Below are 19,304 nucleotides of genomic sequence, written 5' to 3' on the forward strand. Positions count from 1 at the left end.
AAGGTGGCCTGGCGCTGGCCAACATGGAGGAGGCACCGGCCGCGGGCGTCACCTGCGAACGGGACTGAGCCCCGACTGACGTGCCCAGGAGCGGTCTGAGCCCAGCCGGCCCCCCCCCGCTGTGCCCACGGCTCCGGGGCGCCGCCGGCCGCGGGCTCCTGGACTGGGACGCAGTGCAAGGAGGGAGCGCGACGGCCCCGAGTCTCCCTGAGCCATGGGCAACGAGGCGAGCTTGGAAGGGGAAGGGCTCCCCGAAGGGCTGGCGGGGGCGGCGGCGGCGGCGGCGGCGGCCGCCGGAGGAGAGGCTGGCGGGGCGGGGAGCCCCTTGCACACCGTGATCCCGGCCGGCATGGAGGCGGATCTGAGCCAGCTGAGCGAAGAGGAGAGGAGACAGATCGCCGCTGTCATGTCAAGGGCGCAGGGGCTACCCAAGGGAAGCGTTCCCCCGGCCGCTGCGGAGTCGCCTTCCATGCACAGGCACGCACAGCATGCTGTATATGTCCAGGCATATATGTACAGCTTCTCGTGCACATATGTGCCAGCCCGTATGTGCCAGCACGGCAGTACATATATGTCGCCTCGGTTCATTTTATTCTCCCTAATGAGGTGGCGATAAAGAGATTATAAACCTTTTGATGGTTGAAATAAAAATGATGCATTGTAGAGTTTCTGATGGGATAGTTGAGGGTTGCAATTTTGGGACTGTGATTTTAGGTTGTGATTTTTGGCCTTTCAGAACCCTTTCCCTCTAGGATGGCGTGGAGAGACGCCCTCCAGTGTTTTACTAATCTGGAAGTCTTCCATTAATACAACACGGACGTGTTGGGAAATGGATAGACTGGGTGTTTACCTGTCTCTGTGTGAACCTTCTCCTCGGGCATTCCGGGTTCTTTTTTTCCTCTGTGAATGATGCCTGAATATTTCAGTAACAATACCTTTTATCCCCTGGAGATGACTTGTCCTTCCTTCCCACCCCTACCCCAGAGGAGAGCAGAAACTGTTTAGGTAGCTGTCATAGGTGGAATATACCTTTTATACTCAGGAAGAGACCCTAAAATATGTTGTGGCATTAAGCAGATGGTTTGGTCACAGCAGAGCAGGTGTTATACATGTATTTCTGAATTAGCATATGCTGCTTTTTAAACCACTGCTCCTTTTTAAAAGTGGCCTTCAGTTTATGGAAGAACATGTGAATTTGTATTAAATTAATTTTTAATACATACTTTCAAAAACAAAAATCAATGACAATTTACACAGGCTAATCTGTAATTTTAACGTATTCATTTCCTTCTCTAACTCCCCATTTCCTTCACCCCAATAAATTAGTTGTTTTCTAATTAGAGTACTAAGAGGGTATAATCATTATGCCTGCCCTGCCTTTATGATTGTAAACAAACCCTTTAACTTTCACTCTCCAGTAGAGAACATTTATTTTTCTGTCCATGGTCCTGAAACCATTCCTGTTTTATGATAACTATAGGGAAACCTAGTTTTCAGTTTTCATTGAAATAGTGGAAATACAAAAGACCTGGGTACGTAGTTGTAGGTGTTTATCCTTTACTTTATGAAATAAAAAAATTTATCTAGACATGATCACAGATATCTCTATGCAGGTAATTTGTCAAATAATTATGATATTGATAATAAATGTAATATAGAAGTGTAAAAATATAGGAGAAATGTAAAATGTTTTTAGCTAGTGAAAATATTTTAATATAAAATCTCTAAAGCATTTGTTTTAAATACCTAAATTTTATGAGGTAAAAACTCTATTTGTCATGAAAGGAAGCCACCACTACTAGTGAAAACTGGCCCCTTTATATTAAATACAATTTTCTGTGCTTTTAATCTGGAGAAATATTGGGACATTTCTTTGCTATTAATGCCTTGTTTGTCCATTACCTTAAATTATACAGTTTATGATAAGTAATATTTTTCTTTTCTTGATGAAACTTGGAAAAAATTTAAGTTTCAGTCACTAAATTTCCATAGGATAACAAGTATAATAATTTAATTAGTTTTTTTTTCTTCTGTAAGATTTACTAAGAGGCAAAAGCAACAGGTTTTGCATGCTGGTTACGAATACAACGAAGAGTGTGCTCTCTGATTTTTAGATTCCTAACTTTTCTTCTGTTGAAAAAGTGGCCAAAAAATATTTTATCCCATAAAACCTGCTTTATGCAGTATGTGTATCAGATACATACATTAACAACTCTCTATTCTCTCTATTGATCATTTTATTATGGCAGAATTCATTAATAGGAATTCCGTGTCCAGAATAGTCATTGCTGAAGCTTTAATTCAAATATGCAAGGATAAACAGGAGGTTTCTAAATTTTGCAACATGCTTGTATGTTACAGAAAGGTTTCTATGAAGGGTATATGACTTTTTGAAAGTTATTATCTCCATGTATGATAACCAAAGAAACACTTGGTTTTTCATTAGATTGTTATAGTCATGTTAATTTAATTATGCGTAAGAAAATAAATCTAACTTATCTGAAGTTTTAAGCTTGTACATATTGAGAATTAAACAGGGTAGGATCTGTGTTTGTTTGTTTTGAGAAATAAGGATTAAGAGCCCAAAGACCTAGCTCCTTGTTATCCTACCAATTTTCACTAAGACACAGCAAATTACATACACCCCTCAACCAATGGGTGCTTCAGGTTCCTGGCGTATGGATAAGGCTGTCTTAAGAAGTCATTGTGAGGAATAATTAAAAATGGACAGGGACATTTTTGTTTGACTTTTAACTTAAAGAAATCTTACAAAGTGTGGTAATATGAGTAGCAACAGCGATGACACTGTCGGTGATGGCTAATGGCAAGCAGAATATTAAATTATACATTGTTAGGAGTTATTTTGATTTATTTATGTTCTTTACATGTGGAGAAATGGAGTGGAAATTACTCTGTACCCTCTTCCTTTCAACTAGTAGTCAGGATACCAGATTTTTGTGACTAACTTATTTTATGACCTTGAACTAGTCTGTTAGCTTCTCTAAGTCCCAGTGTCCATTACTGCATAAACATGAATTGATATTCCTAGGATTGTTAATATTTCTAATATTGCAAAATTTTATGTGACTCAGCACGGTCAAGGGTCATTGCTTATTGTGTTCAATTTTTTTTAAAAAAATTATCATTCAAACTATTTTTATATTCCTACGTTTGCATATGTATTTATTTAGTTTTAGCTGATTTTTTCTGCTAATATTTTTAAAAAATCTAATTTGGTGATGATCATAGTGAAGCGAAAATAGAGGTAGTATTAAACAGTCATAAGCTAGAAGTAAAAGGCAGGTTACAAATGAAATGTTTCTGGATTTTTGATTCACTGTAGACGCACAGTCGTGCAGTTTTATTACTTCTTTTATCTATTCATTTTGCAATTGAGATATGTCATAGAAGGATTTTTTGCTGAAAAAATTTTCTGATGAATAGAATGTTTTAAAAGTATTCTGACTGAATCCATATTCTTTCTTTTAATACACCTTTGAGTTTTTAAGCCAGAAAGTCTGGGTGTACACCCCACAAGTATTTTTCTACTTAGAGCAGGAGGCCAAGGTTCTAAAGTGTATATGGAATATATCCATTTATATCTCCGAAGGCCTGCAGAAGAATTTGGAATGAAAGAATTCAAGCAACGTTAAGCTGGAGTAAAACAAACCTGATATGTTCATTCATTGGTTTGCGCATTGTTAATCATCCATTTATTCATCAGCTCATCAAACATTAATGCTCATCCTCAACTAGTTGCCAGGCTTGCAGAGATGAGTGAAATACATCATCTCTGGGAGTTCACAGTCTACCCTACAAGGCACAGATTGCATTTTAATCACTTTTCTTTTTAACAGAGCAACTGTTAAACCAAACAAAAATTCACTAAAAGACAACAGTTAGCTAAGGCACCATTCATTCTTTACATTTTGATTTGGCATTGAGCTGATACTTCTCTGAATGATTTTCTTTCTGCCTTCTGCTCCTGGATCTCTCTACTTTATTTTTATTTACGTAATTATAGAAATTAAAACTAACTTTAAACTGTTGTACAGTCTTTAAGGCTGTATACATATTTTCTGACATGAGGGTTCTTTAATATAGTACAACTTACGGGACCAGTAGTTGGCGTAATGGCTATGTCACTGGACTCCCATGTAGTTGACTGAGGTTTGAATCTTGTACTAGGTGGCTTAAACTTACACCAGGTGTGTGTGCCTGTGTGCCCAGGATCCTGAGAGGAGAGTGGAGGAGAAGGGATTGCGGATACACACATATGTATACACATATATATATAGTACAACTTGCAATGGTAGGACGTACATGCAGTTATAATTTCTGGTGCAAGCAACTTGCTTTCAATTTTAGTGTTTAATGTTAACAGAAATCTTAGTAATCATGAAATTTATTTTTTCTTGTTTTCACATATTTTGGATTATATGAAATAATGTCACAAAACAAAATACATTTAATAGTATTTTCAAGAATAAAAAATTTAGTAAATTTTTCAATATATTTTTTGCCTCCTGTTTAAATATAGATTTTTAGGACTAGAAAGAGAGTCAATTTAATTAAATGCTTATATAATTATGTGTAAGATAAAATGTCATAATGTAGTCCCTAAGCATGTACCCTTCAAGGGGTTGGAACATTTCCAGAATAATGTTAAGATATGAAGAATGTATTTCTTTGCGAACCAGCAGTTAGCGTAATGGCTATGTTGCTGGACTCCCACGTAGTCGCCCGCAGCTCGCATCCCGGATCTAGTGGCCTAAAACTCATGCCGGGAGCTTTGCGCAGTGGCAGTATGGTAGCCAATGAGGTTTATCCGAGGCGCGATTATTGCTAATTGAAAACTCACACGGGGAGCATGTGAGTGCATCCCTAAGATCCCGAGAGGAGAATGGAGGAGAAGGGATTGTGGCATGACCATCCCCCCTGCGGGGTGATTTCTCGCTTTCTGTCTCTATGTCTCTGTCTGTCTGTCGAGAGCATGTGCCCTATAGCAAAAACCTCTCAAAAAAAAAAAAAAGAAAAGAATGTACTTCTTTGAATATAATACATTTTTCTTGTTGTTTGGTATGACTTCATATGGAAGGGAACAAATAAAAATGTCTCGAAAGAAACATTTAAAATAATTTTCCCCGAATGGAAATATGCAGTAGTACATTTTAAAAGATATCTTGGCAGGGGGCTGTCAGATGGGGTGTGATCAAGGTGGTGGGCTCCCATATGGCTGACCATGGTTTGAGTCCTGGACATGGTGGCTTCCTTTCTCACTTTCCCTTTCCCTGGTCAAACTAAATAATAATGACAATAATAAACTAAAATTAAATAAACTAAAAATTTATAAAAGCAAAAATAAATTTAAAGGTATCTTGAAATTCTTTGAGCAAACTAGGGTAATAATCTTAGTTCCCTATTTGAGCTAAGGTTTTGTAAACATGACATACATTTTTTTTTTGGGGGGGGGGGCGGAGAGATTTTATCTGTAGGGCGCGTGCGCTCGCCAGACAGACAGAGAGAGACATAGAGACAGAAAGCGAGAAATCACCCCCCATGGGTAATGGTCATGCTGCAATCCCTTCTCCTCCATTCTCCTCTCGGGATCTTGGGCATGCACGCACACGTGCCCAGCGTGTTTTAAGCCACCGGGTCTGGACACGAACCGCGGTCGACTACGTGGGAATCCAGCGACATAGCCATTACGCTAACTGCTGGTTCCCAACATGACATACATTTTTTGTAACCCTTTTCCTGGAAGAAAGTTTGAGAACTTACAATTTTCTCTATCCTTCTTTTATCAGAAAATCACTTTATGCATACAATGCCACTTACAGATTATTTCCTTTCTTTCTAGTCTTTGCTACTTAGTAATACTTCTCTGCTCTTTCTACCATGCCTTAAATCTTATCTGTACTCAAATTTCTATCATTAATGAAGTTCTGAAAAACTTAAATTCATATTAAGTATAAAATTATATGGAGGTAACATTTTTAAAGTCTGCTGCATTACCAGGTAAATTTTGACAATTGAATTAGAACCTGTAGAACATTATTGTGTTCATCCCACATTTTAGGTGCTATTGAATGACTGTTCCTTTGGCCTTGTTTTAGAGAAACATCCCTTTTCTAAAATTAACAGGTTACATGTCCCAAACAAAATGCTTACAATAATCTGATTTTCTACATAATTCTAAAGATTAATTTTTTTAGTTGCAACTTTATCAGTAAAGAATGACTTATTTCAAAAGTTGATGTACTCAGTATGACTTTTTGCTAAAAACAGACAAGAAACTTCTATTTTAACTATGTAACCATAGTCCTTTAAAATTGATGTTTCCAAAGTATTTTTTATAAATACGCCTTGTATATAAAAATTTATAAAATTAATACTTTAATATCAATGCCAATTATAAATAGTTACTAATCATATATGAATGACAATAATAAAATAATATAGTAATATTGAGTTAAGAGATCATTATGTGTTTTCTTTATTGAAGGATAGTAGCAGTGTTGTTCAAGTGTGGGATCACAACCAACTTTTTACTATTTGAATACCAAGAGGGATTTCAAAATGCTTTAAGCTTCTATCATTAATTTGCATAGAAATTTCAAATTAAGAATTAACTATTAGTGGGATCAGCAGTTGGCATAATGGCAACGTCGCTGAACTCCCATGTAGTCAACCACAGTTCGAGTCCCGGACCCGGTGGCTTAAACTCACGCCAGGCACGTGTACGAAAAACAAACAAACAAAAGAATTAATTGTCAGCAAAAAAAGTAACACTAGTCTTCCATAAGAAAGATGAAGTTGTTTCTCAAGAACACCAAAGTAATTAAAACACAAATTTTCATTCCATAAAATTTTATAAGGATAATATTTGATGGATATTACCTTTCTAGATAGGGTAAAATTGAAAAGATGATTAATTTTCTCAATGTTTTGTAAAGGGAACATGTAAATTTCATTACCAGAAACCCCTCTAAAGGACTTTGTGTGACTTATAGAACTAATCTAAGTTTTCATGATCAAGGGAAATAGTTGTAGCAAATTCCTACGTTTAAAATGAATATTCATACTACTTAATGCTGCTAGTATTTTGGACAATAACTCTCTGATCATAGCTTTAGATAAAAAAAAAAAAAAACCACCTTGTGGACACATATGTATTGTGATGTGACATTGCATTGATTTATTGAAGTTATAATTTAAACCTATATTCAGTTAGGTTTTAAGTATAGCAGATTCCATAAAGTATAAATGTAAATTATTTCATTGTAAGTATTTCCTAAATATATATTTTAATTTTATACCACTTGTAACGGATTTTGGCATTGTTTTTCTTCTCCTTGTTGAGAATTTGTACCTATTTAAAGAAAGCAACAGAGGCAGTGAAAGTTTTATCATTCACAGAATGCTTTAAAAATGGGTTCTAAGGTTATACGTTTATAGTTTTGAAGATAGCAGAAAGCATACATTTTTAATATTATCTTTGTTTTCAAATAATTTCCATCATTTTCACTTACTTCTCTTTCAAACTTCCAGGAAACAAGAGTTGGATAGCAGCCATCCTCCAAAGCAACCAGGGAAACCACCAGACCCTGGGCGTCCAGCTCAGCCTGGTCTCAGTAAAAGTAGAACTACAGACACTTTGAGGTCAGAGCAGAAATTGCCTGGAAGGAGTCCTTCTACTATTAGCTTAAAAGAATCAAAGTCCAGAACTGAATTTAAGGAAGAGCACAAGACTAGTATGATGCCTGGATTCCTGTCTGATGTTAATCCTTTAAGTGCTGTCTCTTCTGTTGTAAATAAATTCAACCCTTTTGATTTGATATCAGACTCTGAGGCATCCCAGGATGAAACTATCAAGAAACAAAAAGTAGCTCAGAAGGAACAGGGAAAACCTGAAGGAATCACAAAACCACCATCACAACCACAGTCCCCCAAGCCAGTTCATAAGCATGAAGGACCTGTTAGGGAGCCACTTGAGCGGGGTGGTTCACCCAAATCAATATCTTCTCAGCAACCAGAAAAAATTAAATCACAACCTTCAGGTACAGGAAAGCCAATTCAGGGGCCTGCCCAGACTCCTCAGACAGACCAAACAAAGTTGCCACTTCAACGAGATCCATCCAGGCCTCAGACTAAGCAGTCTGACATAGTCAGAGGAGAACCAGTTAAACCCTCACCACAAAGCCCATCCAAATCATCTATTCAGCAGGCAAGTCCTGGAAAAACTCCAGCTCAGCAGCCTGGACCAGAAAAACCACAGACTGGGCCTTCAAAGGCCCCAGCTCAGCAACCAGGGCTAGCAAAGCCCCTAACTCAACAGCCAGGGACAGTGAAGGCCCCAGCCCAACTACCAGGGACAACGAAGCCTCCTGCTCAGCCTCTTGGGACTGCAAAGCCTTCAGCTCAGCAGGCTGGGTCAGATAAGCCTTCATCTCAGCAGCCTGGGCCAAAGTCTGTAGCTCAGCCTCCTGGGCTTGGGAAGACTTCAGCTCAGCAGCCCGGGCCTGGAAAGTCTGCAGCACAGCAGCTGGGATCACCAAAACCTCCAGCTCAACCTGAACCACTATCTACATCAAAGACACCTGGGACTACAAAGGCTCCAGCTCAGCAAGCTGGGCCCACAAAGTCTCTGGCTCAGCAGCCTGGACCAGGAAAGACTCCAGCTCAACAGCCAGGACCAGGAAAACCTCCTGCTCAGCAGTCTGGCCCAACAAAGATGTCTTCTCAACAATCTAGCCCAGCAAAGCCCCCTCTTCAGCAGCCTAGCCCAGCAAAGCCCTCAGCTCAGCAGGCTGCAAAACCAGTCAGCCAAATAGGAACCGGGAAACCTCTGCAGCCAGCAACATCTTCTCCATCTGCAGCACAGACTCCAGTACAAGGCCTCCCTAAAACCATCTGTCCTCTTTGCAATACCACTGAACTTCTGTTGCATGTTCCAGAAAAGGCCAATTTTAATACATGCACTGAGTGTCAAACCACCGTCTGTAGCCTCTGTGGTTTTAATCCCAATCCTCATTTAACTGAGGTGAGTGCATTTATTCAGCGAGTTCAGCTATATCATGATCTTTCACAAATGCTGCTTAGTTTACTACTCACAGGATGGTATTGTCTTTCTTTCATTCCCGATACTGAGCACTGCTCATTTCACTATGTATAAGGCCTCCGTTACTTATGATTTACCATATTTGATATTGCTTTATCTTTTAAACTAATGTTCTTATCACTAAAATCTCAAAACTCTTAACTAGGATTATATTTATATTAGGAAAAAGCAGACCATGTTTTTAAATTCTAAATACAATTTGAATATAAAATTTAATGTATTTTTCAGTTTGCACATCCCTTTCTCTGCCAGCTATTCTGAAATACCCAGTGAAAGCAAGATTCCCTCATTCTTTGAAAGTCATTAACAGCATAGATCAATTTACAAAATGAAGGCATCATTAGAGCATCTTAAGCATTGGTGGATTTCTTCTGGGAACATCATAGCTTCAATTTCCAAGGCTTAAATATGAAGACTGCCTAGCCTGTCGATTATTTTTCTTTTTCTTTTTTCTTTATTTTTTGGAGAGGTTTTTGCTATAGGGCATATGCGTTTGCCAGAAAGACAGAGAGAAACAGAAAGACAGAAAGCGATAAATAAGAGCATATCCTTTATTTGAATATTTTACACTGTATAAAAACCCTACTCGGGACCAGCAGGTGGTGTGATGGTTAGGTTGCTAGACTGTCACGTAGTCATTATGGTTCAAGTACCAGATGTGCTTGAAACTCACTCTGGGTGTGTGCACATGGATGCCCAAAATCCTGAGAGGAGAATGGAGGAGAAGGAACTATACAGCATGGCCATACAACCCAGGGGTGGGATGGCAGGGAGGGGATGGATTTCTCGCTTTCTGTCTCTCTGGTCAGCACACATGCCCTAGAGCAAAAATCTCCCTTTAAAAAAAAAAAAAGAGGGACCAGCAGTTCGTGTAATGGCTATGTTGCTGGACTCCCATGTAGTCAACTGCAGTACCTGGTGGCTTAAAACTCACACTGGGTGCGTGTGTGTGCGTGCCCAAGATCCCAAGAGGAGAAGGGATTGCGGCGTGGCCATCCCCCCTGGGGGGTGATTTCTCGCTTTCTGTCTCTATGTCTCTCTCTGTCTGGCGAGCGCACCCTATAGCAAGAAAACTCTCAAAAAAAAAAAGAAAAAAAGAAAGAAAAGCAATGGAGAAAATGGACAGCTTTGTCCTGTTCCAGTTTTTAGAAAGTGTCCAGTTTTTCCCATTCTATATGATGTTAGCTTTGGGTTTGCCATATAGGAATATTATTATGTTGAGAAATGTATATTCTATACCTATTTTGCTAAGTTTTCATCATGAAGAGATGCTGTATTTCATTAAATCATTTTTCTGCATCCAAAAAAAAAAAAAAGACAGAAAGCGAGAAATCCCTCCCCCAGGGAGGATGGGCAGGCCACAGTCACTTCTCCATTCTCCTCTCAGTATGTTTGGCATACGTGCACACACACGCCCGGCATGAGTTTAGGCACCAGGTCTGGGACTTGAACTGCGGCCGACTACATGGGAGTCAAGCAACATAGCCATTACGCTAACTGTTGGTCCCATTAGCCTACCATATCTTAAAGGAGCCCAAAATGACACAGATGTGTACAAGGTTGTTTACTCAGATTGAAGATAGAAAATAATTCTCAGCAAGTCAGTATCAGCTCAGCACTTAAAAGCCATGAAAATGGTAGAATTTTAATAGGTAGAAATTTGGAGAAATATTAAGGGGAAGGGCTAAACATAAAGACCATAAGACAGCAAAGAAACTAAGAAATTCTCTAAAGATAAGAAATTATACCATGAAAATGGAATAATAATATAAGTAAAATGAAAATAAATAAGTTTAGAGCTTAAGAGACTATAAGAAGAGGTTCATTTTTTAAAGAGATCTGATAGCCCTTACTTGATGAGAAGGCACATGTAGTCCATCCAGATGACAGCTGTTAGTGGGCTGACCATGAATTATGTCTGAGAAGCCCAGGAAGTAATTGACAACAGGCAGTGAAGGATTATGTAAATTAAATATCCCTGAGAGGTGAGGTTTGTGTATTCTTTTTTTTTTTTGAGAGATTTCGCTATCAGGTGCATTTGTTCACTGGAGAAACAGAGACAGAGTGATAAATCACCCCTCAGGGTGGATGGCCACACCACAGTCCCTTCTCCTCCATTCTCTTCTTGGGATTTTGGGCATGCACGCACATACACCCAGCTGATTTTCAAGCTGCCAGGTCTGGGACTCAAACTGTGGTTCGAGTGGGAATGGCCATGTGGGAATCTAGTGCCTTAACCACTCCTCCACCTTCTGGCCCTAGGGCCAGAGTTTTTATTATAAATAAAATGTATGTTATGATAACAGCAAAATTATGATTATTGGTAAATATTATGTTAATGTGGGCCCTTATGACAATGAAAAATGAAAAATGAGGAAGATTTACACTATCTCACCCTCTGGTGACTTCCTAAAGTATCTTCTACTCTTTAACCAAAAGTCATATAAAGTACTTTATTATTTTTAATAGCCATTCTTTATCGATAATATTGTAATTAATAGGAATGCCTTCTGAATATGAAGAAAATTAAACTATTAGAAGTAGTTTGTTAATACATGCATAGCTCTTAACATGTTGATGAAGATGTTTTCTGCCCATATTGTATTATCTTGATAGGCATGTAAAGTAATAATGACTTAACTTGATGGATAATTTTATAATATTTTTGGATTTATCATGTTTTGGTGACAATTTATAAGTCAGAAACATAATTTTGGAGACAACCACCACTTCTAAACTATAATGTATGTCAATGAAAAAAAATTTAATCTCCATGTTTTCCAAAGAAGGTGTAACATTCTGGGTCAAGTTGTCCTCGATAATTCATTTGCTTCAAATATTCAGGTACTTCTATTTACATGAATTTATTATTTTGCAGTTTGATGTTTATATGGAAGTAACGCTATAGTATTTCTTTGGTAGTTGATGGGTAAAATACTAGTGTCTTCTATCACTCTTTGAAAAGACTTAGGAGAATTTCTCTGAAATTTTTTGTTATCACCACATCAGAATTATGGCTATATTTTCTTGTGACTATCTTGACCTACATGACTACTAGGCCTAGGAAGGACAGACCAGAGAGGTTACTACACTGAGTGAGACACATTAAGGACATATTTACCTCCTTAATTATAAATTTATCACCTTCCCCCACCCAAAGACAAGCATCCTAGACTACCCAAGCTTCTATGTAGATAGGATGGCCTTTAAATTCACTGCTCATTCTGGAGGCTGTCGAGATGTCTGCTGTTCCAAATAAACCTTAAGGATCTACTGGCTGCAAGCCTAGACTTTGGACTCTAAGAGGACTTTCCAGCTGTATCTCATCTTGCCTGTCTGCTCCTGGAATTAATCTCTACAGTACAGGTCCTTCCTTTAGGCTTACTTTCTAACACAGAAATTGAACATTTGCTTTCTAATTACTGAGAAAAGCATTTTTATTGTTGTTTCTGTTGATTTGCTCTCTCTCTTTCGGTGCGTAGCCTCAGGCAACATAGATTAGATACAGAGATTTAAAGCCTTGTCCCTTTGATCATTCTCTTAAGTCTTATGAAAATATGTAGCATATAAAAATGACTTGTCACTTTTTAGAATATTGGTAATGAATCAACTGTTAGTAATGAAGATGAATTTAGATCAGGGTTTTTTGTTCATTGTCCCCCTCCCCCCCAGCTACATTGGCTCATACATTAATCAGCGTTTATTTATTCCCACCCCCCTACCCCACCCCAGCTCTAACCAGGTATTTTATTTAACAAAAATATGGCCACCTTTCAGGAGCTTAAAACAAAACAAAACAAACTCCTTAGGAGTCACATGGTGGTATAGTAGTAATACAACTAGACCCATGTGGATAAATCCTGAGTTCATGTCCTCTGACTTCCCTGAGCACACTGGGCATGTGCCTATGTGCTCGTCATCCTGGCCAGCTGAGACTAGGGGCAGATTGTGGCATAAGGTCTTGTTGGGGTATCTGTCTCTGTTTCTCTCTCTTGTAGAAGAAACAGACTTTAAAAAAAGTACATGTATATGTATATGTGTGTGTATATATACATATATGTGTGTGTTTATATATATATATATGCATATATATATCACTAGACTTGCAGATATAGACTTACATATAAACCTTCACTTATTATAAATGAAAGCAATAAACAGGAAGACTGAAATTCTTTAGTTGGATTAAATGACTTAACTGGCCACATCTTTTAGGTGTCTATTCTTCCTGCTTCTTCTCTTTCTAGTAAGAAGAGCTGGTAGAAAAAGGGTAGCATTACATTAAGCCAGTGTCAGGAGACTGGAATCTATAAAGAAAGAAAGTCAAAAGATGTTCTTTAATGGTGCAGAAACTCAAAGAACTTTTAGAAAAGAGGATATTCTTTTCCATTGCTTGCTGTTTTTAGCACAAAGATCTTTTGTAGCCTCAAATTCTAAGCAAAGACTGCTGCACAGTTCCTCTTAAAAAGGAGGAGGCCCACAAATGTTCATCTCCTCTCTCTAAAGTTCTCACTTTTTAAAAGATGGAAAGCATAGTAGTTCTAGGCAATATAAAGGAAGCTCAACCACATAGGTTGGTATGTTGAATTCCTAGAAGACAGAAAATAAATAAATAAATACAAACCAAATCACACCAAACCAAACAGAAAAAAACAAACAAATAAAAAAACAAACTGCTATCAATTACATATACTAAATACATAGAAAATGGAGATTTTCATTATATATGAGTAGATTCAAGAACGTAATTAGCTATTTTACAAATCATACCAAATTAAGGCATAAGGGGAACTAATAAAGAAAAACTAGAAAAAAACCCAACAACAAAAAAGCCTCATTGGGAACATAACTTAGAAATTGTGACTATTCCTGAGAAACATTAAAGGACATTCTATCAATAATTGCCACACTCACATTTTAGTGGCTGAAGGTAAGAATGGACCCAGTTGATTGCCTAGAAAATGAAGATCCAGAAATTTCCTAGATTTAAAAGTAAAAGAAAAATAAACTGTTCACCACCTAGTAGTTACTAGGCACTGGTATAGATACTGAGAATATAAAAATGAACAAAATAGACAAAAAAACTTTCCCTCGTGGTGTGTGTGTTTTAGTAGGGGTGACAAATTAATATATGTAGGCCAACCAGGTACATGGTGGTTAAGGCACTGGATCCCACATGGCCAACTGTACAGTTCAAGTTCTGGACCTTGTGGCTTGAGAAACATTCTGGGCATGTGTATGTATTTGCCCAAAATTCCAAAAGGCAGACGAAATAGAGGAGAAGGGATTGAGGCATGACCATACCCTGTTAGGGTGGTTTCTCACTTTCCCTTTTTCTCTGTCTCTCTCCAGTGAGTATATGCATGCTCTGGCAAATGAAAAACAAAAACAAAAACGAAACAAAACAGTGTGACAGAAGGCAATAAGTGTTATTGAAAAAAACAAAGTAGAGAAGAGTTGTATTACATATCCAGAGATGGGGGTGATAAGTTGAATGACCTAATTCCTTCCCGATTTAGGAATTAGAGTACATCATTGAGAATGATTTGGGAGTTCAGAACATAAAATGGTACCAGCGTTTAATTGGTGAGCATTATTCTAACTGAGACTGGAGGGAAATGATGTGAGAAAGAAAAGGGTGTGGATATTCCCAGGAATGTATATATTTCTGAGATTCCCCTTCAGTCTTGCCTGTGGGAAATGGAAGGGGCAGGAAGGGCATTTTATGTAATTGCCTGCACAGGGAGCTATCCAGTTCCAAAAAATAGGTAACAATACAAAATTTGCCTTTTGAAAAAATTCAGCTTTTGTAGCAAAGCAATAATACATGAAAATTTAAATGTATAGATCAAAACAAAATCATACATTTTAAATTTGATATTATAATGGCAATCACATGAAAAACTAAAAGCAAATGCTTAGATAGATTGGTTCTAAAGAGTAAGCCTCTGTGGTAGACAGAAAGGGAAGCTTTTACTTTTGTCACATCTTTTGCACTACTTTCTTTGACCCGGTAAATTTGTTTCGTAACTAAAGTTAACACTGATGGCATGTAATTGCGAATGCATCAAATGATTGGTTAAACAATAGCTGCACGTGAAGGGATGGGTAAAGGCTTGTGATTCTTTCTTTGTATGTGTGCAGCTTTGGCATTCCACCAGGTGAAATGTCAGTTTGGTTCAAAATAACAAAGAGTTTTTGAAATACCTTGAGCCTATGATGCCCGAGTTTGGTCAGTTTCTTTATTCATCCTTTCCTTGTCACAGCACCTGTGCTTCAAATTGCATCATGATTTTATGAAGCTGACAAAGAGAAACAAAGGATTTTGATATTAAGCATAAGATTTTTGAAAGACAATGAATATTGTTTTTTTCAATTCCCTGGCAATGACTATGGGATCATTCTTACCATTGAAACAAGACTATCCTGATTATAACAAAATTAATTTACCTTTATTTAAAGTAATTTTTTAATGAAGTTGAAGGAGTAGAAAGACTCAGTTATTTAAAAGTCCTTATTGCTTACATGTTTATAAACCCCATATTTGTTTATCTCTCATCTTTGGTGATGTCCAGATTGTAACATTTTCCTTATGATTTTTGAGAGTTGCCTGGATAAAATACACACATTCAGACACACTCACCCCTCATGCATTACCCATGAGATTAATTATTCAAATCTTTTTTTAAATTTTAATTTTTAAATGATTGGAGGCGTCTTTCTGCCTAGCTGGCTTTTATATCTAGTAATCCTTATTGTTATGTATTTTATTATTACAACTGGTACAGTGATCTATATAGCTTAGTAAGAACAGATGTTCTGCTGTGAAAAAATAGATACCCACAGTTAACAAAATCATTTATTGGATCAGTAAACTTAATATAGTGTTGGGATAACTCGCTCATTGTTCAGAGCCCTTGAGGAAAAAAAAATAAATTGAATGCTTTCCCCTATTCCACATCTTAATGAGTTTAGATGAACACTGAGCTCTTATTTACAAATATTTGAAAAGCATTACATCGAAGACCAAGATGTAAATAATTGATTGGAAGTACATAATCATTTTCCTTAGAGCAGTAACAGTATCAAATACATCAGTAAGGCATCAAACAATCTGAGTTCTAGTCCTAGCTCTCTCCCTTACCTGTGTATATTCTTGCTGCCTTAAGAAAGTGTCAACTTCTCTACAATGTTTCTTACCTTTTTTTTCTTCTTCTTTTTTATTTTTTTAAGAGAGCGATTTTTGCTATAGAGCAAGTACACTCACCAGAGAGAGACAGAGAGAAAGAACGCAAGAAATCAACCCCAGCGAGATGGCCACACTGCAATCCCTTCTCCTCTATTTTCCTCTCAGGATTTTGGGCACACATACACACACACACACGCGTGCGCGTGCACGGTAAGTGCGAATTTTAAGCTGCCCTGTCTGGGACTTGAACCGCGATCAATGACATGGGAGTCCAGTGACATAATCACTATTCCATCTGCTGGTTCCCTGCCTTTTCCTTCTAAAGAAGAGTTTGGTCTTTGCCACAGAGAATAGACAGCATAGTTTGAACACTGCATTTCAAATTGTGCACTGGGCAATTTTTGTGCACTTTGTTATTAAATGCTCTTTTAATGAGATGTATCTTCGTTTTAAAGATTAGTGAAGAGACTAAGTCAATCTGAATTCATAGTCTAAAGCATTTTAAAATTTGAAATAATTTACTTATAAATTATGCATAATACGGGTCTTTGGAAAAGTGGAAAGAAGATGGAATTTTAGGGCCAGGCAGTAGCACAGTGGCAATGCAACTGGACCCACATGGGAAGTATAGCAGGTCTGTATCCCAGGACCTCCCTGAGCGTGCCAGGAATCTGCATGTGCATGTGCCTGTGATTTGCGCTGGATGAGATGGAGGGTGGCTCACAATCTGAGGATTCTGTTGGGAGTACTTGTTTCTCTCTCTGCCTGTCAGTCAGAAGAAATAAATAAGATATATATTTTTTAAATGGATTTTTAGACTTGGAGACCAGGTATGAATCTTAGCTTACATCCTTATTCATGTGATTTGGTCAGGGCTCTTTATTTTTCTGAGTGTTTAGTTTTCTTATTTGTAATGCGAAAGTATCCATAAATTGGAATTCTCATTTGCCAATATAAGTGGAAACGCTCTGAAATTGAAATTATAGATACACATCCATTATTATCACTATTGTAGTGCCTTTGTTGTTAGCTTCATTTGTAGATGAGAAAACTGTGGTTATGAATTTAAGTGACTTTTACATGGTCACAGAATTACTTAGCAATGGATCCCATTCAAGAAGCCAAATCTGCTGACCCCAAATTAAGTTTCTTTTTACTAGACCACGTAGATCTTAACTGGATTAATTGATTTTCTAAACCATTTTCTAAATTTCTAGGCTTCATAAAGTGCATGTGTGTATATAAGTTTTACATATTCTTATGTTAAAAATGAAATTAATCATCTTAGGAAGAGTTTGTTTTTAGAACACTCAGTGTAAAAACAATGAGATTCAAGCGTACTGGTTTTATATTTTCATACTCACCGCTGCCTAACAAGAGTCTTATATTGATGTATTCTTTTTTGTTCTGTAAGAAAGCTGTAAGTTCCTATTCTGAGCCAGCACTTTGCTAGAATTTGAGAATAGAGATAATGAAGGTGATAACCTCAACTGCTCACTGTCAGGAATAGAATTCAAAGTCTAGAAAGAGAATCAATAACTTAGCAATGTATGATAGAATCTTGTTTGTAAAGTAGAATATAATAAAGTAGATAATAGATGAAATCTAGTCTTGCCAGAATATGAAACCACTTTCTCGGTTCCTTTTTTATCTCTCTAATCAATCTTTTTATCAATTGCAAAGCAATTCAAAGAAATATGACATTTCTATCATATGTTCAGTGAAGTAAGAATTTTCCATTGAAAACTTAAACCAACTCTTAGATATACATTTATATTTCTAGAAAGTAATGAAAGAAGTCAAACATCAGGCTTTACTATGTGAACATATGATTCAGAGATTTGTGATAGTCTTTCTTGGGCAAAATTTTAACATGTAGATCTGTATGTTTTTTTACCATACTGACAGAAGAAGGATTTGAAAAATGGTAAGAAGTAAATAAATGCTAACAAAAATGTGAATAGGATTTTTCCAAAGAAGGAATTTTAAAAGTAAAGCTGCTTAAGCATAATTTTAAGGTCAGAATTTCCTTGACTATTTTTGAAAATGTGCATAGATACAACTAATATAAAATCTGAATAATTTACAAGTTACAAGGGGCTTTCACTGACAGCTAAAAGAGACTAAAAATTCCTTACAAAACTGTCTTTTCATACAAAATTTAATATATTTTAAGCATTTCATATATATTAAAAATATGTCCTTCCATTCTAAATCAATACCCAGGTAATTATTTTAATTCTGACCATTATCTGATTAAATTTAATACTGCTTTTAGGATATACAGTGAGTTTATATTTGTCTCTTTTTATTAAGTTTATGAGACCTTTGATTCTTTTAACCAATGTTGTTTATTTTATAATTTTTCATTTTTAAATGAAATATTGAGGCAATACACTAAGCTGTTCAGATAATTGTACAAACACTAATTAGAACCGCTGGATTGCAGGCTGCAAATTTACACAGTAGTTTGTGGATTGTGTTAATCTATTGAGGTATAAAAGTTTGAATGCTGGGACCAGCAGGTGGTGTGGTGATTCAGGCACTGGACACGCACACATGGTTGATCACGGTTCAAGTCCCAGATCTGGCGGCTTGTGGCTTGTTTTCTCACTTTCTCTCTCTCTCTCTCTCTCTGTCTCTCTCTGGTCAAATTAAAAAAAAAAAGAATGAATAAATAAAATTAAAGGAATAATTATTTAAAATAAGTTTGAATTCGACATAAGTGAGACAGTTTAGAAGTGTTAATATAGGATGTATGTAAGTTCAGTTAACTGATTTGAGATTCTTCTCTTTCTATAACTGTAATAGAGCATGGATAGTTTTATGACCATTTACTGTAATTGTTTGTAAAATGCACTTTAGTGAAAGTGTCGGTTTTCTTGTTTTGGGCTCTATTGACAAACATTAAACTATGCTTTTATCATTTGACCCTATTTGTGAGGATTTACAAATGTTACTGTAGCATTTGGTGAGCATTATATTCTATGGAGG

The 19,304-nt window shown here is 37.0% G+C and overlaps 1 protein-coding gene and 1 pseudogene across 1 annotated transcript in view; both read left to right on the forward strand.

Annotated features, from left to right (window-relative positions):
* The first annotated feature begins 116 nt into the window (after nucleotides 1-116).
* The window catches only part of PCLO (piccolo presynaptic cytomatrix protein), a 445,966-nt gene continuing 426,778 nt past the window's right edge, over nucleotides 117-19,304 (forward strand). The window contains exons 1-2 of the mRNA XM_006155762.3: nucleotides 117-477; nucleotides 7,552-9,043. Of these exons, the coding sequence (XP_006155824.1) occupies nucleotides 215-477; nucleotides 7,552-9,043 (1,755 nt within the window). The 5' untranslated portion in view covers nucleotides 117-214. The remainder of the gene's footprint in view (nucleotides 478-7,551; nucleotides 9,044-19,304) is intronic.
* On the forward strand, nucleotides 4,789-4,991 carry LOC114009115 (uncharacterized; annotated as a pseudogene).

The sequence above is a fragment of the Tupaia chinensis genome, unplaced genomic scaffold (genome assembly GCF_000334495.1).
Source record: "Tupaia chinensis unplaced genomic scaffold, TupChi_1.0 Scaffold000466_1, whole genome shotgun sequence".
Lineage (NCBI taxonomy): Eukaryota > Metazoa > Chordata > Mammalia > Scandentia > Tupaiidae > Tupaia > Tupaia belangeri.